Here is a 26419-nt window from a genome sequence, read left to right on the forward strand (position 1 = left end):
AAATAAGTTATTATTCCATGGCATTTATTTACTGGTTAGGTGCTGTTTTCCTTTCTTTTATTAGTATCTCATTCCTCCTACCACCTCATTTTCAAAAGCAAATCGAATTTTATTTTTTCTTATAGGACTTTCCGTGACATTTCTGAAGATCTGAAATCTTCAGTGGACTGACACAGCTTCCACTTCAGAGATTTCTCTAGGAAGTTCCACCTTGACTGTGAGTTCAGTTCAGCTGTGTCTCCTGTCCTTTCGGCTATGCCTGGCACCCAGAGCCAGGGAAAGAAGCGGAGTCCCTGGCCTTCCTGCAGAACGCGTGGGCAAGAGCGAACTTGCTGTGAGCTGCTTTGCATTTTAAAGCACAGCTTTAGAGCTCCCAGATGTGGTTTGCTCACCTAACTGTTGCTTATTTAAGAGTTTCAGTGTATACACTGGCACTATGGCTTGAAATTTACCCCCTTTGCTTATCTGTAATATTATAATATGTATTTATAAAGTTATTTTCTAAGAGCCCTAAACTGCCTACTCTTAAAAAGGACATACATGTAATTTTTCTCCTGTTTTAAGAAATCTGTTTATAAACTTTTCTACGACGGTCACTTTTCAGTGAAAAGGGCTTTTACTTTTGAGTACGTAGTTGCTTGAGCAGGAAAAATGTGTCTGCTACCCTTTTCCCACAAGGTATGGTCCTCTCTAAGGAAGAACCAGCCTCCCGTGGAAGAGCAGGTGGCTCACTTCAAGTTCAGTTAGTTGTGTGTTGCAACCCAAGGAGAGACAGACTGATTGAAGCTCTCTCTCCCCTTTCTTCTGCCTCCATCCCCACATTGCACTGTTGCCAAATTTCTAAAACTTGGCAGACCAATGGCACTGAAATGTCCGCTGCTATTAATGGTAACAAGGTGATAGAATTCGTGTGTGATTTTTCTTTTTTCTTTCCAAATGTTTCAAGTGAAAAGATCTCAGGTGCATCAGTACTCTGATTTGTTAAATGTATCCCTGTTTCTCCATTTGGAATTCTGCCACTTGGTTACTTACAGACCAGAAGTTTATATTTATGCAGTATTTTCCCATCACTTAGCACAGTGCCTTGCACATGAGACTAGATAAATGCCTGTTGGAAAAACATTGTAACTTCTTGAATTTATCAGATATCACAATAACCAGGATAGTGCTTTTACATTTTACAAAGTCTCTTTGCCTGTAATTATTTCACAATTTCACATAACTTTTCATACAGCATTATGTTGTTTTATAACGGTTTCACGCAGATGATGAAGCTAGGGTTCAGAAAACTGACAAACTGAAAGTCATAAAGTTCAGTAAGATTTGACCTCCTACCTTCTGACTCCGTAAGTCTGCAAACTCTGCGTATGCGGTAGTGTTGCTTGTACTTCCTTCCAGTTTTCCGTGTTGTGAGATGCTAGTAGAATAGTTGTCCTTGGATTTGTCCTCCTGTTACTGAGGGCTGGGAGTAGAACCCAGCTCTTGGCTCTGTGCCCTTGCCATCATATAAGACAGTCCTCAGGCTCTCTCTCTCTGCCCCCAGGGGAATGTGGGAGAGAAAGGTTTCTTAAGAATCAGAGATCACCGGTTTGGAAAACACTTAAAAGTATAAATTATTTTATCTCAAACACTTGTTCACTAAAAAGCACAGTTAGTATAACTAGTTAAATTTATTCTGATATTAAGAAAAACTCCATTTAGAAGAGAAGCTACCATGAAGTCTTTGTTTTATATAGTAGACTATGTACACATCTCTAATTTTTCCTAGGAACCCTTTAACAATTACAATTTGATATAACACCAATGGTACGTTTGGCCACTAATTAATTATTTTCCTTAGTTTGTTGTTTAGTCATTTATTCAGTAAAACATTTGCTACTTGTTTGCCAAACTCTAGGCCCAAGCCAGGCACTGACAGGGTGCTGTAGGGGATAACTCCTAAGCAGGCCTTCTCTTTCGTAAATCTTAGCTAGATCATGTGTATTGCCAAAATAAAACATTTGCATTAAAGGGGTTAAAAAATAAATAGGGCTTGTATCTGTTAATTGTGTACTGGTAAGTTTATAACTGTAATTTGCACGCATTCACAAGAGGTAATGTTGTACACAATGAGTTGGGTGCCTGTACAGATTATGCTTTTTCCAAGTGCTTTTAGTGGTACAAAGTGATATTGCAAAAAAACTAAACTTGAGCTAATGTGTGGCTATTGCTGGTCATAATTATTCTTAGGAGTACCAGGTTGTTGGGGTGGGGGGGACCTCTGAGCTCTAAGAGACTAGGTTAGAGCTGCCAAAATGAGCAGTGATGCAATATCACCCCGGAATAGCAGAAACAGAGGTGCCCTAGTGCTACCCAGACCTCGGCAGGAATTGAAGTGGCCCCAGCACTCCAGCAGCTGCGTAAGGACGGGGAGGCAGGCTGGCTAGGAGAGGTCTTCCTGGAACCCTCACAAACATGCCCCTCAGGAGTAGTGAGGTTGTGCAGAACCTTCACAGAGCAGAGAGATCAAGTGGTATGAAAAGGTAGGAGTCGCCAGCTCAAGTTTTAAAGATTTTCAGCCCTCAGGTTCTCAGTTGAGATCTGACCCAGAAAGAGGGAGAAAATGCATCGATGAGGTAGAAGTAGCTTCAGTAAAAACTGAGTTCAGAAATCCCATCACAATGTCTTGCATTTTACAGCTCAATTAAAGATTAGTGTTAAGTTCGCATTCATTATTCAGTTATAAACTAAAGGGAGGAGATAAAAACTCTCTACACAACCCTGCTCCTCTTTTTCTTGGAGAACAGGCATGTGGAATTCAGCATAAACTCCATATATAAGTCTTCCTTCAGTTCCAAAATTCTTACCATACTCTCTGTTCCTGGAAGTGATCTCTGACAGACTGCTTTAGATTCCAGTCTTATTTATTTCTTTTCCATTTGCAAGGAATCCTAACACCCCCTTCCATTAGAGGGGGTGAGCTGGCAGAGGGCTCCCTTGACCTCTGAGGCTGGTGTAGAGCGACCCTGGGCATGGGAGGATACCCGAGAATTGTTATGGAGATGCTATATTTAAACAAACTCTGTAGCTCTTGGAAACGGCAGCTGTTTATTCCAGTTAAAAAGGGCTGCTCCAGGGCTTACAGATAAAATCCTCTGGCTGACCTTGGTCTTAGCAGGAACCCTTCAGTGACCCTTTGGGACTTCCTAGTACCACTGGTTCTCACTTTCATTGTATTTAGCATTTCAGGAAGTGTCCCTGCTGGGCAAGAAATACTCAGAAATTCAGGCCATGAGAGTTAGATTAGGGCAAAGTAATTTTTAGATGAGCTATCTAGAGCTTTCCATCCCAGGTTTATAGGAAAAAACCCCTTCGGAACTTCCCAGACCGGAGGGTCTCCCAAGACCCTGACAAGAGTTTTACAGTAGGCACTTCACAGTGGAAATAGCTTCTGACGGTAAACTTCCAAATACTAGTTCCAGCTAAAAATAAGTACTTTTGTTTTTATTAACTTGTTGCCTTTATATAGTTTGCAATCAAACTATATCCATTTTACTAATTTACTGAGGACCTGCAAAAAATGTGCATACACTCTGAAACACTGAGCAGGTATCTTTTGATAGACTTGATTGACAGTTCTTTTATTTTTAAACTGTCTATTGGCATCACTGACCATTCTGTGCTGGAATGGGCCTTATATTTATAATGAGGTGGCTCTGTTATTTCCTAGAGAAGGGAACAAATCCCAAGGTCCAGGCGGCTTTTCTAACACAGTGAGTAACAGAATTCAGAGTAGAGCACAGTTCTCTTTTTCTCCCAGTCCTACTTCCTTTTCGCTTTTCCTCCTAGCCAAATAGCTCTTGGAAAAACGTCTTTCTTGTAGCAGTTGTTCAAATGGATGTTATTAGATGGTGTCAGAGAATACAGTGTGCATGGGGGAGGGGACGCCAAGGTCATTTAAAACTGAGACATGCTGGGTTGGTTTTCTTTCTGTAGGACTTCTCAGAGTTTTTGACTTGCTAGTATATATTGTGAATTGATGAGGGGGCAAAGACTGGCTTTACTTAGACTTACTTGACCTTGAACTGCGGCCCCATGCTTCCTTTTCTCGGAGTATCTCAAAAGTACTACCTTTTGGGAAACATAGCTCTGCAGTGAGTTTACAGCTTTTGTGGAAGACAACCTTAGTGGAATTTCTGAAAGGTAAATATGTTACCATGTTACCCTGTAATTGTAACAAATCTCAAAGTTTACCAAGAATACTAGAAAGAAAACATATTTGCCCTTTGGAACTATATGTATAGAAAGTCTTACCACCTGTGGTGCATAAAATCAGTATTTGTGTTTAGTTTTGCAAGTTTTTCAAGGATCAATTAATGTGCAAATACAGTGGTGATATATTGATATTACATTGTAATAATGCTTTTGTATGGCACTTTATAGTTTTCAGACTGCTTTCATAACAACCCTGTGAGGTAGGCAGGTGTTAAGTATTATCAGATGAGGCACTGGAGGCTCAGAAAGGTTTTTGTGATTTTTTTTTTTCTCCCCCCTGAAGTTTGTAACACAAAGTAATGGAGCCAGAATTCAGTTTCAGAATTTCTGACTCCAAGTCCAGTATTCGCACCTGGTTTCTTATTGTTCTTCCAGCTTTATATTTTACAATGAAAGGTGTGAAAGCAATTCTTAAAAGTAACATCATTTTGGCTCATTATCAAACACTGTTTCTTCTTTATTGCAGTGACTCAAAATTTAACTGCTATTACAGCTATCCCAAAGAAAACCCTCCTTTTCTCCCTTGTACTGCCAATTTGTTTAGGTGACTGGAGTGTGTAACAGGCACCATTTGACTTTGAAACCAAAATTGGATATATAATTGTGATTGCTTATGTAATTTTGGAAAATGTACCATCTCTGCATTCTCAGACAAAGTAGAGATGAGATGGTGGGAAAGTAAAAAAAAAGAATATTCTAATACAGTACACCTCTGTTCTCTCACAAATGGTATTTCTTAGCTTTAACTTACTTTGACAACCTACTGATGTAAGTTCTTTGTAAATGTAAAATATTTATATTTTGAAATAAAATAACTGGTGTTGAATGAATCTGGTGGTAAACTTAGTCTCATTTATGTTGAGAAATTTGATCTTTTGTGAAGCCAGACTTTTACAAATACACTGTCTCTTGGGTCTTAATCTCCTCCTTTGGCACCACTGCTTACACTGAAGTTTTATGAAATAAGGGTCACTTACAAAGGAAGATGCATGTGGGGAGTGGATGCTGGGCATCTTAAAGAGGTAAAAGGATCCAAGGCTGAGGTTGGAGCCCTCAGTACACAGGATAAGGTGGCCTTAAAGTGGGTGGATAAGAAAATGATGAGGTGGATGGCTGAGGAGTACGCATGGGGGAGGGGGAGTTGTATAAAGGAACTGTACCTTTTGAATAAGTAAAATAAGCCTAAGTTTTGGCGATATTCAAGACCAGAGACTAGGTGCAGCCCTGGCATCTATGCCAGGCAGCTCCAAACTGGAAGATGGAGCTGGACTCACAGTGGAAGTCCTGTGAAACACCTATGGGTGATGATTGCCAAAGAGCTTGCTGACACCTCGAGTTGGCAGTATTCAGCTCATCAACCTGACATTACGGATGGAGAAATGATCCTGGCTGAGCTGTAAGGGTGGACTAGCCAGTCACACAGTTTTTAAAATACATATATATATATATTTTTTTTATTTTTTTTACAGAGAGGAAAGGAGAGAGAGAGTTAGAAACATCCATCAGCTGCCTCCTGCACACCCTCTACTGAGGATATGCTATTAAGCAAGGCGAACACTCTGTCCCCTTAGCCAAACCAGTCAGGGCCAGTCACTTAGTTTTTCTACTCTAATGGCTTCTCGTTGGCAGATGATGCCTGTTCACAAAACATTTCTATGTGCATCTTAGTCTGTTGCATAAGATTAGATCCCTTGAGAGCCAGCGAGTGTGCTCCTGACAACCTCCTTTGGCTTCGCCCTGGAATCCTTAGGCAAGGGGTATTCAGCTTCCCATTCCAATCCCGCAGGGGCTCTGTGCTTCTCAGCCTTACCCTTACTGAGTTTAGCCAGAAGTAAACACTGATGATCGTTTCAGGCAATGAGCAGCTGTTAAGAAACTGTTCTGTGCTAGGCAACAAGAGAAAAATAATTTTGAAAAGTAGTTTTCAAAAGTAATAGTGTTGAACTGTAGGTGAAGCTTTTTCCTATGCTCTCCTTAACTTCCTTTTCAGGAGTAATTCTGAAAGATACTCAATACTCCTTAATTGCAAAATCAAATATTTCATCTTCAATCCAGCTCAGGGTATTGTGAGAAAGACAGTCGCAAAAGGAGCCGTGCGGAGGGGAAATCGGACCTCTGAAGTCCTATTATTGGTGGAATTCCCGCCGCAGGGCAAATGCCTTCCCTTCAGACTAGACTCTGGTTCTGTCCCACTAGTTAGTTTCACCCCCAGCGCAGCTTCTACAAATTGTCGCTGCAGGGGAGTGAGTACGACTCGTCGGTCCCAGGACCGGAAGCTTTGCCGGGACGGTTGTCCTTGTCGTGGTAAGAGGCCGCGGGAGGCCCCCAGGTGACCTGTTTATTATTCCAGTGGGTCGAGACGTGCGTGGGAACCACTGCAGAGCGGTCTCCGGGGACAGACGGGGCGGGGCCCGGGTTAGGGGCGGGGCTTCGGGGCGAAGCCGATCAGAGGGCGTTGGTGCTAGTGGGGGCGTGGCCTTCAGGGGGCGGGGCTCGGCGGCGGTAAAGCGGGACGGGACGGGGCGGGGCGGGGCCTCGGGCGGCGCGGGTGCATTGCCGCCGCCGCGGGCGGGCTGGCTGGCTGGCAGGCGGCGGGCCCGCAGTGGCGCGGCGTCCGAGCTGTGCGACCCGGGGGATGGCCATGGCCGCCTCTCCGGGCACCGCGGGCGTCGGCGGCGCCGGGGCAATGCCAGGCTCCGGCCCGTCCAGCTTCGGCTTCGACTCGGGGCTCGAGATCAAAACGCGCTCGGTGGAGCAGACGCTGCTCCCGCTGGTCTCCCAGGTAAAGTGGCTCCCGGCGCGGCCCCTCGTCTCCTGCGGCCGCGGCCCGCGATGGCGGCCGGAGGCAGCGCTGCCCCACATTCCGCGCCCGCACCACGGCGTGCGTGTCCGCCCTCCTGTCCGAGCTGGGGACCCGCGGAGGCGGCGGGAGCCGGGACCCTCCGACATCCGGAGGCGAGGCCGCGGGGGCTGAGTGCGGGGGAGGCGGCGGGTGCAGGTCCCGGTGCGGACCGAGTGCCGGCCGGCAGGTGCGCCCCGGCCGGACCCGCCGGACCGGCCTCGGGGCTGCGGCTCGGGCGTCCCGGGCGTCCCTGGCCCCGCGGGCCCCCCGCGGAGGGAGGGCAGCCGAGCCCAGCTCCCGGAGGCAGAGAGGACCCTGGCCGGGGCCCCCGCTGGCACAGAGGGACCCTCCTCGTCGCCCCTTTCTAACCCGCTGCCGGCTCACGTTTGCTTTCCCAGCTCAGACCGGGCTGCTGGCCGCTCCGGCGGGGGCTCCTCCGCCTCCTGCTCCAGCGCTCCCCCGGCCTTTGTCCCTTGCCCGCCGCCGGGTGCGTGCGGCTCTCCCGCTCCCCTGCCCCGGGCCGCCCGCCCTGTCCCTCACCTGCCTGCTCCCTCCGCTGGCTTTTGTCCCGCCTCGGGAGAGTGAAGTGAAGGGCTGTTTGAGAGCTAATCAGGATACACATCTTTTATTTTTTCCCTTTTTTTTGCCAAATTCCACTTGGGCTTTATGGTTTATGGTGTTTGCTGGTCCTAACCGAAGTCTGGAAGCAGCTAATGGATGCGCTTAGTTTTAGAGAAGTTTTTGTTACCGTGAGCCGAGCCGAGCCGTGGGCCGCCCGAGGGCTCGAATTCCTCACCTGGATGAGCTGTGTGCCAAGTGCCGGGCGTGTGTGTGTGTGTGTGTGTGTGTGTGTGTGTGTGTGTGTGTGAAGAATCCTGTGCCTGGGGGCGCGCGTTGGCGGTGTGTGACTCACGACTAGAATGCAACGTCCTGATGACTCACTCGTATTGCCCAAATCTTCGAGGTGGAGGGAATCTTCGAGACTACCTGACTCTCAGTTTTTTAGAAAAAAAACAAAAACAACCCTTTCTTACAGCATCCTTTGACACCTGGTCGCCCGTCCCTTCTGTAAACGTGTTCTGTTCTGTGATGGGAAGCCGGGAGCTGGTCCACAGAATTCTAAATGCCATCTCTTCTCCATCCCACTCCTGCCAGCACTCGAAGTCAGCAGGCACCCATGTCCCTAGGTCCCTGAGATGTTGATTCAATGAACAGTTCCATGTTTCTTCCTCATTGTAGCCTGGCTGACAAAGTGGGTAATGAAATGCACCTGACAAGCCCCCCTCCCCCCACACCTCCCATGCCTGAGGGCAGCACTGACTCCTGGGAAGGATTGCTAGGATCACTTAGTTATATCTGCACCGCCCCTCCCCTCCAGAGACTACCACCACCACCACCAATAGGACCACAACCCCCAGGGAGACACAGGGGAGTCGTTTTAGGAGACACGGAAATAAGAGAGTGGTGGGAGTTCAAGTTGACAGGATTTTGTTCATTTATTTACCATTGACTCTACGACAGGCCCTGTTCGAAGCATTTTATAAATATTAACTCATTGTCATAACAATCCCGTGAGGTAGATAGATGTTCATTCTCATGATATGGCTGAGGGAACGGAGAAATAGTGAAGTGAAGTAACTTGTCATGGGACTGAACTGTAAACGTCAAACTGGGATTTGAACCCAGGCAGCCTGGCTCCGGGGTTTAGGGTCTTAGCGACTGCCTGTGCTGCGTCGATTCTAGCAATCGGAAGCAGCGAGGAGGTCATCTAGGAGCAGGTTCAGAGAAGAGAGTCTACAATGGAAAAACGAGCTCCGGAAGGCTGTAATCTGAAGAAATGGTAACTTTTCACAGTATCACTGCTAAAAAAAAAAAATCCGAACCAGTCCTACAGCTGTGCCTTGTGTAATTCTGGGGTAGAAGAGGGTGGAGGGAGGAGGAGAGTGGAGGAGGAATGTATAAATCGCTGCTGAGAGTTAACTAGAGGTCAATGCCAAAGAGGGAAATGCCAGTTTTTTTCCTTCCCTATTAAAGACTCATTCAGGCCCATAGCTGAGGTTCTGCATCCCACACGTTCTATAGCCACAGCGGTATCTTTAGCACAATACCATAACTGATGATCCTAATGACAGACTGTACTCAACAAGAAGAAAGTTAAATTAGGCTTAACATGGGGGGGGGGGGGGAGTATAAAGCATAGCCAGAACGCTATTAACAAAACAGGAACGAGTGGAGTACAATTAAATAGGATTTTTTTGCCAGCCTGTGTGGCTCAGTGGCTGAGCATCAACCCTCGAACCAAGAAGTCACCACTGGTTTGATTCCTCGTCAGGGCAGAAGCTCAGGTTGTGGCCTCGATCCCCACTAGAGGATGTGCAAGAGGCAGCAGATGGATGTTTCTCTCTTACTGATGTTTCTACCCCTCTCCCTCCCTCTCTAAAAATCAATAAAAACATTTTTTTAAATAAAATGATTTGTAAGTTTCAGTGAATGTTAGCAGATTAAAGCTGCATCTCTCTAGAAAACTCGTGTCCAAGAATCTCCTTTTCTTTTCTTTTTTTTAAATATATTTTTATTGATTTTTTACAGAGAGGAAAGGAGAGAGATAGAGAGCTAGAAATGTCCATGAGAGAGAAACATCGACCAGCTGCCTCTTGCACACCCCCTACCGGGGATGTGCCTGAAACCAAGGTACATGCCCTTGACCCCGAAACGAACCCGGGACCTTTCAGTCCGCAGACCATGCTCTACCATTAAGCCAAACTGGTTTCGGCAAGAATCTCCTTTTCTAAGGATGCTGCAATATTATGCAACTCATGCTTCATCATCTTATCCAAAAAAAATATGTCAAGCATTTTAAGAAAGCATTTGTTGTGTGCTTACTAATTGCTGCTTTTTGAGGGTCTTGTATTCTAGCTGGGAAACAGGTGTATAGAATAGCACATCAAGTGTCAAATGAACATTGTCAATAGTAAATGCTCTAGCCCTAGCTGGTTTGCTCAGTGTCAGTGTCAGCCTGTGGACTTAAGGGTCCCGGGTTCGATTCCAATCAAGGGCACATATACCTGGGTTTCGGATTTGATCCCTAGTAGAGGGCATGCAGGAGGCAGCCAATCAGTGATTCTCTCTCATCATTGATGTTTCTCTCTGTCTCTCCCTCTCCCTTCCTCTATGAAATCAATAAAAATAGACTTTTAAAAAGTAGTAAATGCTCTAAGAGCTCAGGAGCGATGCCATAGAGGAGACAGAGTCTTGAGGTGAACAAGAAGGGCTAGGATTGGACAGTTTAGTGAGTTTCTACTCTGATGCCGTCTCACCTCTCTGACTCTCCAAGAGAAAAGATCAGAATTACTGGCCTTATTCTAGGAATACAAGGTTGAGTCAATATTACACAACTATATACAATTTTCTGTATTCACATTTCTATTCACATATTAGAAAAGATGTATTTTCCTATCATTAGATGCAGAAAAAGCATTCAATTAAATTCAACTTCTAAGCATGATAAAAAGCACTTAAAAACTAATAGCAGAAGAAAACTTCCTTAACCTGATAGTGTATTTGCAGAAAACCTACAGTTAACATTATAGCAATAAGTTAAAAAAAAAAAAAAAAAAAGTTTTTTAGTCCACACCAAGGATATGTTTTTATTGATTTGAGAGAGAGAGGCAGAAAGAGAGAGAGAGAGAGAGGTGAGAGGTGAGAGAAATATTGGTCAGTTACCTCACCCTGACAGGGGATCGAACCCGAAACCTAGGTATGTGCCCTGAAGGGGAATTGAACCTGCAACCCTTTTGGTGTACAGAACAGCGCTCCACCCACCCAACAGAGCTGCCCGGCCAGGGCTTAGCTGGATTTTTAAAGGTAAAATTTGATAAAGGTAATCCTAAAATTTATATGAAAGAGTAAAGAGCCAAGAATAGCCAGAAGAGAAGCAAAATGGGTGGACTTACTCTACCAGATTTCAAAAGTTGTTATAAAGCTATCACAAATTAAGACAATATGGGTATAAAGATAGAGATGGACAAATAGAGTAGCGAAACAGAATGCGAACCTAGAAACAGATCCACATGTGGAAACTGGATAAATCACAGAATTAGCTCGGCTTGTCAGTGGGAAAAGGAAGAAAATTTTTTAAAACCGAGTATGGACCTGGCCAGTGTTCAGAGCATCAGCCCACGCACTGAAGGGTTGCAAGGTTGATTCCCTGTCAAGGGCATGTATCTGGATTGCAGGTTTGCTCCTGCCCCGAGTCAGAGTGAGTAGGGTAGGCAAGCAGTTGATGTGTGTCTCTCACATCGATGTTCCTATCTCACTTTCCTCCTTCCTCCCTCCCTTTCACTCTCCGAAAAGCAATGGAAAAAAATATCTTCAGATGATGATTAACAACAACAAAATAATAATAATAATAATAAAATAATAAAAAAATAATGGGGTGGGGACAATTGGTTATCTAAATAGAAGCACATGAAACTGGATCCAGACCCCTAAGAGAAACCCCTGTGTGTGTGTTAGAGACATGGGTTAGAATTTTGGCCTTTTTTTCTTTCTTTACTTCTTATGGCCCCAAACAGGAAACAACCCAAATGTAGGATGTTTGAATAAATTACGCTATGCTCATGAGACACTCTATGTCATATGAGATACTCTACAGCAGTGAAATGAATGAACCAGGGGTATAATTAGCTATAGGGATGGGTCTCAAAAAACATAGTATTGAGTGAAAAAAAATTAAAGGTTCAAAACGTAGCAAAACAAAACCATATGTCATTTAGGGATATAACACGTGCGCAGTAGTTATAATAAGGGAGGGATGAGCACCGAATCAGGGCAGTGTTATTTTCCGGGGGAGGGAGTGATACAGAGAGGGAGGGACCCACGGGCAGTTGGGTTGTCCGAGGTACTGACAGTGTTTTCTTCAGCTCAGCCGTGGTTGCATATGTCTTCCCTTCATTTCTTCAAACTGTACATGCATATGTTATACGCACTCATTTGCTACATATTTTCTAACTCAGACCATTTTCTTAAAAGCTGTGGGCTCAGTCCCAAACATCTTTTCCGCAGACTTAACTCCCCACCTCCTTTAATAATCACTCTATTCTTCCTGTCAAAACTCCCACTCCCAGTCTTAGAATGTTTTTATGGGAGGAAGGGAAGGGGGGATCTGCCACACAGCCCCACCCTGCTGTGGAATGTTATTCTACCACCCACTAGTCTTTTCCTGTCGGTGATGGATTTGCTTCATTCTCCATTGTGCGGACCCCTCAGAGTTCTGAGTAGCTCGCCCTGCCTTCCCATTTCTCTCCGCAGGGTCCTGGAAGCTTTTCAGGATCCTTGTCTCCCTAAGCTGGAGATAACCAGAGCACATAGGGGGCCCTCTTTGCTGTTGTATGTGAAGATATGTGTGTGTTTTAATTGCAAAGATAAAACACACAAAATTCAAATGCTGCAGTGGTGTATAAAGTAAGCATAATTGCCACTTTTTTTCTTACTCTTAAAGCATCTCCCATTATTTGATGTATTTTCTTTCATATTGGTTTCTATAGTCAGTTAGCTGATTTTTATGTCTAATGATTTTAAGCATTTACTGATGAGTGTCGAGGGAAGAGTGTCCAGCCTTAGGAAAGCCTCATAGGAGTTCATTTGAGTTAAACTGGCAGCAATTGCCAGGAAGCCAAATCTCAACAGATTGAGGAAATGCTCTGCAGGATGGCAGTTTTGCAGCTTATTTTATACAGTAGTAGATCATCGCGCGTTATTGCATGCAGTAGGCTGCCTGCTGCTTCCGCGGGAGCCAGTGGGAATGAGAGGACACCACAGAGAGCCACCTGGAGCCGTGCTGCTGCCATGGGAGCTGGGAGGGAGCCAAGCCGATTTCGTGGGAGGTGGGCCCGCCATCTCCTCTCTGGGCCTGCGCTCGCCACAGAGGCTGCAGGCCGGCCCCCTGTGCTCCAGAGACCCTCCACAGCCGCTGCCCAGAGGCTGCCCCCAAGGACTCGGTGCTCTGGCCAGGCTGAGGGGACTGTGCACCACCATCTTGTGGCTATAGGTGCTACCATCATTATGATGGAGTGATGGTTAATTTGCATATTACCCTTTTATTAGATAAAAGAATCAAAGGAGACATAAGGGGGGGTGAGGGTTACATGAAATCCACAGGTTGTATTATAGATACATTAGGGAGGTAGATTAGGGAGGTGGGAGAAAGCAAAGTGGGGAATCTGAGATTATATAAAAAAGCAAAACAGAAATACATACTTCTTTTACGTGGTGGGTAGTGGACAGAACACAGCACCAAGGTATGTTATCTTAGATGCACAAAGACAAGAGACAGTTTCTTAATCTCTTGTCTTTGCGCATCTAAGATAACACACCTTAGGAATGCTACACGTGACTACCCACCTTGACCGCTATTAGTTAGGAATTTTTATGTTCAGACCACCCTGTGTGTTTACTTTCAGTCACTGGGTTTGTAAGGCCCGCCAAGCAGGCTTCCCCTGAGCTTGTCAGGTTTAGTATGAGGCCCAGGAGTTAAACCCAGAGACAAACTTCTCTGCCCTGGGCCAGCTGTCTTATTCTTCAGGTCCCAGGGAACTAAGTCTGTGTTCTTTTGTAGGTATTGGCTACTGCCTTTTTTTTTTCTTTTTTTCTTTTTTCTTCCTGGTCTTTGCTTTTTTTTTTTTTTTTTTTTTTCTCCCCACAAAATCAGTAAATTAACGAAGAAAATCGATTTCACTCAAGAGGTTACTGTTAGTTACTCTAGGAAACAAAAAAGACACCACAAACCTGAGATGCTAGAAGTGTAAACAGTATCATACCTACCAGTCACGAGGTGTTGTACTCTTTTACATTGACTAGTGTATTCCCCACAACCACCTGGTGAGATGGGTGCTCATAGCATCCCTGTTTTCACAGGTGAGAACACTGAGTCCTAGACAGGTTCGATGACTTGCCACACGGCAGAGCCGGAATTCAAACCCAGGCAAGGCGACACCGGAGATGGGGCTCTTGTGCAAGTGTATATGCTTTGTCAGAGATGGGTACTTCTTGACCCTGTTGGTTAGAAGGTATCAAGTGAGCCCTAGGTCTTACTCTTTCATTCCCCAGCGGAGTTCTTCATTGTATCAGATTCTCTTTCTTCCCCAGAGACCCGTTCTCTGCCCTCTTTTCCGGCTCAACCAGGCATTCTCTAGGTGAGTGCCAGGGCAGCTCCAGGTTGTGACTCCCAATATAAGACGCCTCCTATTCTGCAGAACAGTAGCTAAAATATTTTTTTTTTTTTGGTGCATTATGTAATGTACAAGGCACTCTCATCAGCTGTCTTTCCCTTGATCCTTAAGACAATCCTGGAGGAAAGAGCAAGTGTAGTGATTAAGAGTGAAGGCAACTCATTGTGACCTTGGGCAAATACTTATCCTCTTCAAACTAGGTTCTTTAACTGCAAAATGCGGGTGGTAAGAATATCTACCTCATAGAGATATAACCATTCCATGAATCAACACATGCAAAACACATAAAATAGTACTTGCTACTGTTGTGCTTAATGTTACAGGTTACCTATTTTTATTTTTTTGCATGATGAGGAAATTGAAGTTTGATCTGAATTTTGTAAAACTGTGTGTTTACATGTGTATATGTATATGTATATGTATATGTATATGTATATGTATAAAACAAGACTGAAAGAATCATGCCAAAATGCTCATGGGATAGTGGAATTATGGGTGATTTTTATTTATTTAGGCTTTTCTAAATCCCCCCCCTTTTTTTAAACAACATGAATAATTTTTGAACCTCCCTTTTTTAAAAGTTTGGTCATTATTCTAGGATATAAGTAGACCTCTTAGTAAGGAATTTTATAAATTGACTTGGCTCCTCTGTAGGCATACCTCTATTTGGACTGGAACATTTTCTATTCTGCTTGGAGTAAGAGGAAGACAGCCAGCCACACCTAATTATGCACCCAGGAGGATGCTTGTAGTGAAAGCAAAGTGTGTGTTTCAGAACTGAACAATAGTTGATATTTTAGCCTAATTGCAGGAACTCTTTTCTTTATGACTGAAAGTTTAAAGCTTTTTGTAAATGAAGGGTTGACAAACTGAGTCTGTTCCCAGGTGGTTGTTTGGAATAATCAATGTTGATCTAGCCCTGGGTTCCCCAGGTGGTCTGGAGAGTTCCCTAGTATATCCGATGTGGAGAAAAACCAAGCTGATGCTAACGGGCTCATATTAGTCTCCCTGCTTCCCAGCAGCATGGCCCACAGTCACCCGCAAAATTCACCCTTAGCAACTCCTCTGTGACATGATAACCTAATGGCTTTAGGTAATATTTTATTTTGAAGACAGTGTTCTGCCACCCTCAAAAAAATCAGGAAGATTGAAAACCTCCACCAAAGGAGAGTAATGGGTGGGCTTTGGTGTCAGACAAACTTGGGTTCACATTTTGAACGAGGCCACTTTATAGCTGTGTGAGCCAAATCTTCACTTCACTCAGCCTCAGTTTTCTTATCTTTAATAATGCCTGAGAATTAAATAAGAGAGCTAATTATAATATATCTTGAGTGCTTGCTATAAACTTGGTACTTTGTTAAACACAATATGTGGATCATTTCGTTTAATCCTCTTATAAACATAAGGCAGATAAGGCAGTATGGCTAAATGGTTAAGAGGCTAGGCTCTGGAGTCAGAATGTCTAGACTCAGAATGTCTTCTTGATGTCTAATTTCTTTACTCTTCATGATGTGCAATTTCTTCATTTGGAAATACCTGCTTCATTGGGATTTTTTTTGAAGCATTATAGGGTAGTATAAAAGTTTGAACTTGGAATAAAAATAAATAAATAAATAAAAGTTTGAACTTGCCAGGACCAGTTTGGCTCAGTGGATAGAGCATCGGCCTGCGGACTGAAAGGTCCCGGGTTTGATTCCGGTCAAGGGCATGTACCTTGGTTGCGGGTACATCCCCAGTAAAGGGTATGCAAGAGGCAGCTGATCGATGATTCTCTCTCATCGATGTTTTCTGACTCTCTATCCCTCTCTCTTCCTCTCTATGAAAAATCAATAAAATATATTTAAAAAAATAATAAATAAAAGTTTGAACAAGTGGGATTCCTCTCTGCAATGCAAGGACGGTTCAACAAATGCAAATCAATAAATGTGATATGCCACATTAACAGAACGAAAGGGGGGAAAAATCATATGATCATCTCAATATATGCACAGAAAGCATTTGACACAATTTAACATTTTTTCATAATGAAAATGCTCAATAAATTAGATATAGTAGGACCATATCTCAATATAATAGTAAAAAGTTGAAAGATTTTCCTCTAAGATCCTTTCTTGCTTAAAGATTCTTCTTGGTTTCTAAGGTAATAAAAAGAAACTAAATTTTTGATATTGAACATGCAATATAGTATACAGATATCAAAGTATAATATTGTATACCTGAAGTTTATATAATGTTATTAACCAATGCTACCACAATAAATTTAATTTTTAAAAATCAATATACAAAAATCAGTTGTTTTTATTTAGTTTCCTTTTATTTTTATTTTAAAAATATTTATTGTTGAAAGAAATCAGTTTTTATATGCTAACAATAAAATCTCTGAAAAAGAAATAAAGAAAACCATTCTATTATCAATAGCATCAAAGACAATAAAATACTTAAGAGTAGACTTAACCAAGGAGGTGAAAGATCTGTACACTGAAAACTCTAAAACTTTGATGTCTTCATGACAGGGCAACTGGCTCTCCTAAAGTGAATAATCTTAGAGCAGAGTGAGATGGGAATTGGAGTATCATTATGACCCGTCCTCAAAAGTAGTGTGTTGTTGCTTCTGCTTTATTCCAAGTGCAGCCCATGCTTAGGGAGAGAGGAATGAGGCTCCAGCTCTTGAAAGGTGAAATATCAAAGACTATGGACACACATCAAAACCACTAGAGAGTCTATCACTTTCCTACTTCTATTGCACTTACAAGAAAATACAAACTCGACTCCCACTCGTAGCCTTCATAGCCGGTCTCTGCCTACCAGTTGGATGTCAGTCTTATACTTGCCCTCTGGCCCACCTTAACCACTTCTGGTCTTACCTCATTCCTTAGGAGACCCCGCTCTTTTTTAAAACAATGATTTCTTTTCGCTAGAATACTTTTTCCCTGATGTTGGCCAGCCTGGCTACTTGATGTCATTTACATTTCAACTTAAATATCATTTTCTCAGAAAGGAAGAGAAATTACTTTCAGCTACACATACTTTCTATCGCTTTTCCTATTTTAATATCTGCATAGCACTTATATTTAAGATTTTTTTGTTTACCTAGTTATGTGATTATTGTGTCCCCCAACATTACAATGTAAACTCCATGAAAGCATGGGCCTTTCTTGTTCATTGCTGTTTCATCATTGCTTGGAATTTTATTTGGCATATGATAGGTGTGCAACAAATACAGTTTATATAATTGAACTAGAGGCCTGGTGCATGAAATTCCTATATGGGTACAGTCCTTAGGCCTGACTGCCGGCAGCAGGCCCCACCCCTCCCCAGCCCTGGTTCCCCATTTGCCGTCGGGTAATCGGAGCCTGCTGGCCAGGTGGTCAGTGCACCTCCTAGTGACTGGTCGAGTGGTCATTGTGGTTGTTCTTCCATTTGGTTGATTTGCATATTTTATATATATATATATATATATATATATATATATATATATATATATATATATATATTATTGTTATTCTACTGGACAGTTAACCAGACAGAGAAAGGATTGTAATTGTCTTGTTTACTGATGCATCCTTAGGGTCTGGCATCTGGGAAGTATTTAAAATTTGAAAACCAGTATTATAGATAAGGATATTTAAAGAGGGTAAATTCATTTCCCTAGGTCATGTAGCTAGTCCAGACAGAGTCAAGGCTCACACACAGGCCTTTCTGATTCTAAACTATTAATACCATAACATAGAATGTGCTTGGCACATAATTATCACCCAGACAGTGATTCCCTTCCTGTTCTCTTAATTCTCCATTTGGTCTTTGTTGATATATTTATAGAAATCATTTCAAAATTATGTTCCATGGCCATCTACTATTTAGGATCTATATTTTATTAATCTGTAACATCCTTTAAATATTTTTATAAGTCAGCAAAGTTCACGTGCTAATTTTATAAGTCATTTTGAAGATTTATTTTTGTTTCAACCAGCTTAACTTATCACCTTTTGTATTTTATTTCAGGGCCTGGAACCAAGTGTTCAGACTCTTGGTATTTCATTTACTTTGAGCTACAACAAAACTCAGGGAACACAGGTTATAATGGTCATTCTCAGTATCTATTGAATTCAGTAACCATGTATTACATCATTTTGTATAAGCTATGAACTTGTGCTAGGCAGTAGAGTGGAATGCAAGGTGAAGATACTCTTTTTAGCCTTGGCCGGGCAGCTCAGTTGGTTAGAGTGTTGTCCTGATACAGTCAAAGTTGTAGGTTCGATCCCTGGTCATGGCACTTATAGGAGGAATCAGCCAATGAATGCATGAATGGGTGGAGCAAGAAATAGATCTCTCTCTCTCTCTCTCTCTCTCTCTCTCTCTCTCTCTCTCTCTTTACCTCTCTCCTTCCTCCCTTTCCTCTCTCTTGAAAATCAGTAAATAATAATAAAAAGGCTTTCTATTCATAGTAACTCAAGTCATAGCAAAAGAAACTAGAATTGAAGTGCTTTGATTTTCTGTGGATTCTTTGAACTTAATGATCTAGCCTCTCTTATTTTTTTCCTGTCTCAAAGATTTGTTGAAATACCTGGAGGGCTTCTGGAACTTCATGCCCAAGCTATCTGCCTTCTCATAAACTTGGAATTGTTATCAATGGGAGCATTGTCCTGAGGAGCAATGCAGGATGTTTCTTGTTTCCCTCTGGCTTGAAGCATTAAACTTTGAATTGGGTCTGTTAGGTGATCCAGGATGCCAGGATTAATGTACTTGGCCTTTGTGATATTGCTTTAAAAACAAGTGATTGCAATAAAATTTAAACAAGTTCCTTTTGTCTTTTATTTTTAGATTACCACGCTTATTAATCACAAAGATAATACCAAAAAGTCTGATAAAACCCTGCAAGCAATCCAGCGTGTAGGACAAGCCGTCAACTTGGCAGTTGGAAGATTTGTTAAAGTAGGGGAAGCTATAGCCAATGAAAACTGGGATTTGAAAGAAGAAATAACTATTGCCTGTATTGAAGCTAAACAAGCAGGTATGTGGATGTTGATATTGAAGTGTGTTAATACCAGTTGTACTGCTTTTGACATGATTATCAATTTTTGTCTCATTTTGAGTAAAGATGTGCACTGTGTTTAATCCAATGATTATTACAGATGCTGGAACATAGAAGGACAGGATTAGCTTCTAGGTCTACAGAACTTCTCTTGACTCAAGCCCTAGGTCTGAAAGTATCATTTATCCATTTATTCTTTTAGTAAATACATTTTATTATTATTTTTTAAATGTATTTTATTGATTTTACACAGAGAGGAAATGAGAGGGATAGAGATTTAGAAACATCGATGAGAGAGAAACTGGGGATGTGCCTGCAACCAAGGTACGTACGCTTGACCGGAATAGAACCCGGGACCTTTCAGTCCGCAGGCTGACGCTCTATCCATTGAGCCAAACTGGTTTCGGCAATACGTTTTATTATTAATGTTTTTTATTTTTTAGAGAGAGAGGTAGAGGGAGAGAAAGAGAGAAACATTGATATGAGAGTGAAACATTGCCCAGCTGCCTCCTGCATGCTCCTGACTGGGGATCGAGCCCACAACCCAGGCATGTGCCCTGACCTGGAATTGAATCAGCAACCTTTTGGTGCATGCGTACAAGACCCAACCAAGAGCCACACTAGCCAGAGCTATTTTTGTGTCTACTGCATGCTGGCTCTATGCCAGGCATTTTTCTAGGCCACAGGTATCTAGCCATGCACAGATTAGTCAAAAGTCTGCCTTCATGGAACTCGGATTCTGGTATAGTAAGGGAGACACACCTCTGTCCAGACCATAAACAAATGAATCAATAGGTAGGTATATGAGGTCGATTAGTGATAGTTTTCACGAATAAAGTGACAAAGCCCAGAAAGAGTTAAGAAACCAATGGAATTATATTTCAGAGAGAGTAGATGCCATTGACATATTGGGGTAGATAATGGTTTGTTGATAATCCTTCATTGGGGATAGTAAGTCTCCATTGTCGACTGTTAAGCAGAATCCCTAGCTTCTACCTATTAGCTGCCAGTAGGTCCCCTCCATCCCCATCGTGACAACCCAGAATGTCTCCAGACATCCTCACATGTCCCCAGTTGAGAACTACTGAGATGGGGTGGGGGGGGGGGGTGTATCAAGAAACCCCTCTAAGGAAGTAACATTGAAGAAGAGACTGCCCAGCTACTGGTATATGGATACCTGGGAAAAAAGAAGAAGAAAACCAGGTCTGGCCTTCTAGGCAAAGGTAAGAACCTCGGGTTGTGTTGTAAGCGTAACAGGGGAGCTAGTGGAAGGTTTTGTGTAGGGTGGTGATCTGATGTCATTTATATTTTAAAAGGATGACTGCTGGCTCCTGTTGGAAGAACGGGTTTTAGGCGCTAAGAGGTGAAATCAGAGAGACCAGTTGAGAGGCTGTTGTAGCCGTTCAGGTGATAGATGGTGGTGACTTAGACCAGGGATAGCCTTTGAGGTGGTGAAAAGAAGTGGCATTTGGTTATATCGTCAAGGTGACACTGGCAGGGTTTTCTGACAGTTTAGTGGTGGGATGTGGTGGGAAGAAGGGTCTAGGTGTGGAGGATGAACAGCTGGGTAAACGATGGTGCTGTTTACTTCCACGGGCACCCCTGAGGGGGGATCGGGTGATTTGGAGAATCACCATGGGGGGCGGGGGGATAAGCCCAAGTAAACTTGGAAAGGCCAACCAGATCAGCCGTGGTTCTGTATGTTACGTGACTGACTGTGGGTATTATTCTGCAAATGGTCATTGGAAGAATTTTGAGCCAGATGAAAGACTTGTTGTTTTGTCTTAGAAAACTTCTGGTAATAGGGAGGGAATGAACACATGAAGGCTGACTGAGAGGGGAGACTGAAGGCGGGGAAGGGTTTACAGTAAGCCAGGCTGCAGCAAGGCAGGGTCCGGGCCATGGAAAGAGCAGGAGGAATGCACAAAGCACCCACAGCGCGGTGAGTAGCTAGAAGTCAGTTGCAGATTAAAGGAAAGGGAGGTGCCGAGTGACATGAATTTGTAGCCATTCACGAGGTGGAGAATAGATGCAACACTAGCTAGTTACACATACGTTGGAGATGATAGCCGTGGAGCTATAAGAAAGCTCTGTGGCTCCTTCAGGGAACTGATTTCTGAGCCATCTACACTTGGCACGACTTCATCATGTTCAGGAAGCACCGAACCTTGTTGGTGGAGCAGGCCAAATGCGACCAACGCACGTACTTGAAGTTCAATGCCAGGGGTTTAGTCAGAAAGGTTAAATACTGCCATATGTGCAGGCTCATGTGTAACGCTTTCGGTGATGGGGAGCCACAGGGAAAAGTAACATTTTCCAGAGGAAACGTTTTCATCCTTTCAGCTCTTGCTGTTAGACGCCAACTTACACTTCTTCTCCCGCCCCTCTCAGTGTGTATTAGGTTTAAGGCTAAATGCTTTTCTCTGCATATTTGACTACATAAAACTTGGTAATGGCTCCCTATGGCTGTGTAACTAATTAACCCAAACTTAGCAACTTCAACTGCAAATGTTTATTACCTCACATCTTCTCCAAGGGCCAGGCACCGGGAGTGGCTCACTGGCCGGCTCTGGGTCTGGCTCATGTGGCTGCACTTACGGTGTGGCTGAGCCTGCAGTGATCTGAGGGTGGACTGCCTGCAGGGCCTGCTTTCCAGCTCCTTCTCAAGGCCATTGGCAGGCTTCACGTCTTTCTGGACCATTGACCAGAGGCCTCAGTTTCATCTCCTGAATGCCTCTCTGTGGTAACAATTGCTTACAGCATGGTAGCTGCCGTCCCTCTGAGAGAGAGAGAGAGAGAAAGAGAGAACACACCAAAATGGCTACCTCGATGCCTAATAATTCAACGTTGGAAATGACATACCATTAAACTGCCATACTAAACCTTGTATGACGTGGGAGGGACAAGCTCAAGGATGTAGATCCCAGGAGGTGGGCATCCCTGGGGGCTTGGCGATCACAGACTTCACCTACTAGCAGAGCTTCAGCGGTTGCCATGGTATTTCAGCATCCACATGAAGTGGCTTATCATTTGGGCTTTCCATTGTCATTTTAAATTCCTGTTGTCTGACACTAAATTTATCCTCTCCCTTTCCATGTCCTTCTGATTTTAAGTAACTTAGGTTTGCAACCTTGAAGCTATTTTTATTTTTCACTTTCCTTATCAACTGTTCAGGTACTAATTTTATATTTTATTTTATCAGTATCTCCCAAATATATATTTTTAAATTTTCACCTGAGAATTTGATTATTGATTTTAGAGATAAAGTGGGGGGGGGGAGGGAGGGAGGGAGGGAGGGAGGGAGGGAGGGAGGGAGGGAGGGAGAGAGAGAGAGAGAGAGAGAGGGAGGGAGGGAGAGGGAGGGAGGGAGAGAGAGAGAGAGAGAGAGAGAGAGAGAGAGAGAGAGAGAGAGAGAGAGAGAGAGAGAATATGAGAAAATCAGTCTGAGGGAGAAACAATCAGTTGCTTCCTATACACCCCCTGACCAAGGATCAAACGCAAAACCTAGGTATGTGCCTTAATCTAGAATCAAACTTGCAACCTTTTTGGTATGAGGGACAACACTCCAACCAACTGAGCCACCTGGTCAGGGCCAAATCATCCTCTTCTTTTTTTTATATTCCTATGGCTTCATCCCAGTAAGATCTTTACTGCTTCACACACACAATTGAAATATAATAGTAGCTTGACTTTAAGTCTTTCCTTTCAGGTGTATTTTATATGTTTCCATTAGGTCTAGCCTTGACTTTCATTATGTCACACTTTTACTCAGGATCCTGAGCACATAGGTTGGTACATAGGTGGGTGTATGTAACGTTATTGACAAAGAGCGAATTTTTGAGAAAATCAATCTATTATGCACTCAGATCTATTTGGGATATAAAAGATCATCTATCAATAGAACATTGCAAGATAATTAAGTTTGTTTTTTAATACTCACCCAAGGATATGTTTTTTATTGATTTTTAGATAGAGAGGAAGGGAGAAAGAAAGAGAAACATTGAATGGTTGCCTCCCATATGTGTCCCAACCAGGGATCGAACCCACAACCTTTTGGTGTATGGGATGACACTCCAACCATCAGAGCCACCTGGCCAGGGCAAAAGTTCATTTTTCTAATCTTATTAAAATAAGGTTTAGAAACAATTTCACACTTGTTTCATTTTTGAACAAATATTTGTATTGTTTTATAGATTGACTGTTGTTATTAAAGGTCAAAAGGTTTTCAAAAAAGAAAAAAAATATATAAAGTTTTTGATAGCAGCAGTGAAGAACATTTTCTAGAGGATTGGGAGTTCACTCGGCAGAATGGCTCCTGCCGGGTGTCATAGGAAGTATCAGTTCAAACAGCAAGCCTGAGTGAGGGGCGGCCTGGACTGAATTCCCAGGAGGAATACTCTCCTTTAGTTTTGCTTTCCACCCAGAGCTCAGGCTGGCCAACAGATAATTTCCCTTATTGTTTCCTTTTGCTTATGGATGATTCTTCTAGGCCCCCTTTTCACTGAGGTGCCTCTCACTGGGGCCCAAAGCCTTGTCTTCTCTCCCTGGGCGTCCACAAAAACTCAGGTGCCTTCAGGTTATGGAGATGGGCATTGTGATGCCTTCAAGATACAAGAAAGATCTGGACTTTAACTTAAGTGTGTTTAATTCCCAATGTGACATTTCTTCCTTGCCTTTCTTGTTAGGAGAAACGATTGCAGCACTTACAGATGTAAGCACCCCGCGTCACCCCGAATCTGGTGGCCAGATCACCATTTTTACAGACAAAACGGGAGTTATAAAGGCTGCGAGATTACTCCTTTCTTCAGTGACAAAAGTGTTGCTGCTGGCAGACCGGGTGGTCATTAAGCAGATAATAACTTCGAGAAATAAGGTACTTCCCTGCCTGTTGTTTCCGTACTGGGTCTTCCAGGGTTGTTCACAAAATTTGTTGTTATTTTTAGGTTTAACTGCAGGTAATTTAGCAATGCTTGTCCACTGAACACCATTGCAATGTATATAGTAGAAAGCTAGTTGGTAAAAATACTGAATTTCTCAGTGCCCCCCCCCCTTTTTTTTTTTTTTACAATTCAGAGAGTAACAATTTAGAAGCACAAGAAAACAATCATCAGAAACCACAATTACCCACATTGTAGAATTTTCCTATGCAAAGTTCCTAAGTATTCCTGAAAAGTTACAAACCTTTGAGAATAGATTTAAACTCTTCCAGTGTCTCAGATAACAGTGCTCCTCGGTCATCCAGAAAGCTGGGAGGTGAGAGGGGGAGTGAGGAAGGGGGTGGTAACTATTACTTGTTTCCCTGGATAATGAATGCACTAGGCAAGGAGGCACTCAGCCAGGGACGGGATGGGCCCAATCGTGTTTAAGGGACCTGACCAGTGTGGAGTGATTCAGAAGAGTAAGTTTAAGAGAGGAAGAAATTGGAGAGGTGAATGGATCGGGCAGTGCTAGGGGAATGAAAACCATCTTCCGGTCTCTGAAAGACAGACGCTCTGCTCAGTGGCGGCAACCTGCCTTATCTGTGGAGTCGCCGGGACTTCCTGAGCGGCCCAGGCAGATTAACTCGCCAAGCATCCATCATATCCTCATTAGAGAGAAGGAAACACAGGATATCTGTGTTTTCTTTACTTAGCTCGGTCGGACTAAAGCTAATCCAGCAGTGTTATTTTAGAGAAAAAGTATTTGAAACACTGTTTCACATCTGTTTACTTTCCTTTTTATTTTTATTATTTTTAAATTTTTTAAATTATTTTTTTAATCCTCACCCGAGGATATTGTTTTCATTGATGTTCAGAGAGTACTAGGGAGGGAAAATGGGGAAAGACACACATACACACACACACACACACACACACACACACAGACACACACACAGACACACACACATGTACTAGTACATCAACCAGTTGCCTCCAGAATTCACCCCATCAGGGACTGGGGCCGGGGACCAAGCCTGCAACTGAGGCACGTGCCCCTGACCTGGAATCTAGCCCACTATCCTTTAGTCTGCAGCCTGATACTCTAACCACTGAGCCAAAACAGCCAGGCTATTTACTTTATTTCTAATGTCAAGAATATGCATGAGCCGAAACCGGTTTGGCTCAGTGGTAGAGCGTCGGTCTGCAGACTGAAAGGTCCCAGGTTCGATTCCGGTCAAGGGCATGTACATTGGTTGCGGGCACATCCCCGATAGAGGGTGTGCAAGAGGCAGCTGGTCGATGTTTCTCTCTCATAGACGTTTCTAGCTCTCTATCTCTCTCCCTTCCTCCTCTCTGTAAAATATCAATAAAATATATTTTTTTTAAAAAAGAAGAAAAAAAAACCCCAAAAACTTGGGGGAAAAAAAAAAAAGAATATGCATGAGCCAAAACCGGTTTGGCTCAGTGGATAGAGCGTCAGTCTATGGACTGAAGGTCCCGGGTTCGATTCCAGTCAAGGGCATGTACCTTGGTTGCGGGCACGTCCCCAGTAGGGGGGGTGCAGAAGGCAGCTGATTGATGACTCTCTCTCATCGATGTTTCTAACTCTCTATCCCTCTCCCTTCCTTTCTGTGAAAAACAATAATATATATATACATATATATATACACACACATATATATATATACACATATATATGTATATATATTATTGTTTTTATATATATATATATATCGATATATATTTATATATATATTTTTTTTAATTAAAGAATATGCAGGACATTTTCTGTTGCCTCTACTACAGGTTCATGCTCTCTATTCACCCCTGGCTGCCCAAAGCTTCTTGGCGATGAATTCTTTTAACACAGGCAGTTCCTGTCTGATCCACCCTGTTTCCTGTTCCTGAAGTCCCCAAGCCTCCCTCTCTACTCCCCACTCTGCAGATTCCTTCCTTCCCCTGTTCTCAGACAAAGGGTGTTCCCACGCCTGGTTGACTGACCTTAAAATTTGAACAGTCTCTTAGTCTCACCCACTCCAGGTCCTCGGAAGATAGTCCTACTGGTCCTCACCTTCTCCAGCATTCGCTACATACACCATTTCTTCTCTTGGATATTCTCTTGGATATTCTCTTGCATATTAGT

The 26419-nt window shown here is 43.2% G+C and overlaps 2 protein-coding genes across 8 annotated transcripts in view; both read left to right on the plus strand.

The window, feature by feature from the left end:
• TMEM245 (transmembrane protein 245) overlaps nucleotides 1–5084 on the plus strand; it is a 66170-nt gene extending 61086 nt beyond the window's left edge. For both annotated transcript variants that reach the window (XM_036433089.2, XM_036433087.2), the window contains exon 18: nucleotides 126–5084. In XM_036433089.2, coding sequence (XP_036288982.1) covers nucleotides 126–171 — 46 coding nt within the window. In that variant the 3' untranslated portion in view covers nucleotides 172–5084. The remainder of the gene's footprint in view (nucleotides 1–125) is intronic.
• A 1706-nt stretch (nucleotides 5085–6790) lies between these two features.
• Nucleotides 6791–26419, plus strand: part of CTNNAL1 (catenin alpha like 1) — a 52896-nt gene continuing 33267 nt past the window's right edge. For 3 of the 6 annotated variants that reach the window (XM_036433091.2, XM_045579933.1, XM_045579934.1), the window contains exons 1-3: nucleotides 6793–7036; nucleotides 19147–19336; nucleotides 24043–24230. In XM_036433091.2, coding sequence (XP_036288984.1) covers nucleotides 6890–7036; nucleotides 19147–19336; nucleotides 24043–24230 — 525 coding nt within the window. In that variant the 5' untranslated portion in view covers nucleotides 6793–6889. Of the gene's footprint in view, nucleotides 7037–19146; nucleotides 19337–24042; nucleotides 24231–26419 lie in introns of all 6 variants that reach the window. The other 3 variants (XM_036433095.2, XM_036433092.2, XM_036433090.2) reach the window with 3 other exon arrangements.

This window comes from Pipistrellus kuhlii, unplaced genomic scaffold, assembly GCF_014108245.1.
Source record: "Pipistrellus kuhlii isolate mPipKuh1 unplaced genomic scaffold, mPipKuh1.p scaffold_m20_p_12, whole genome shotgun sequence".
NCBI classification, from domain to species: Eukaryota; Metazoa; Chordata; class Mammalia; order Chiroptera; family Vespertilionidae; genus Pipistrellus; species Pipistrellus kuhlii.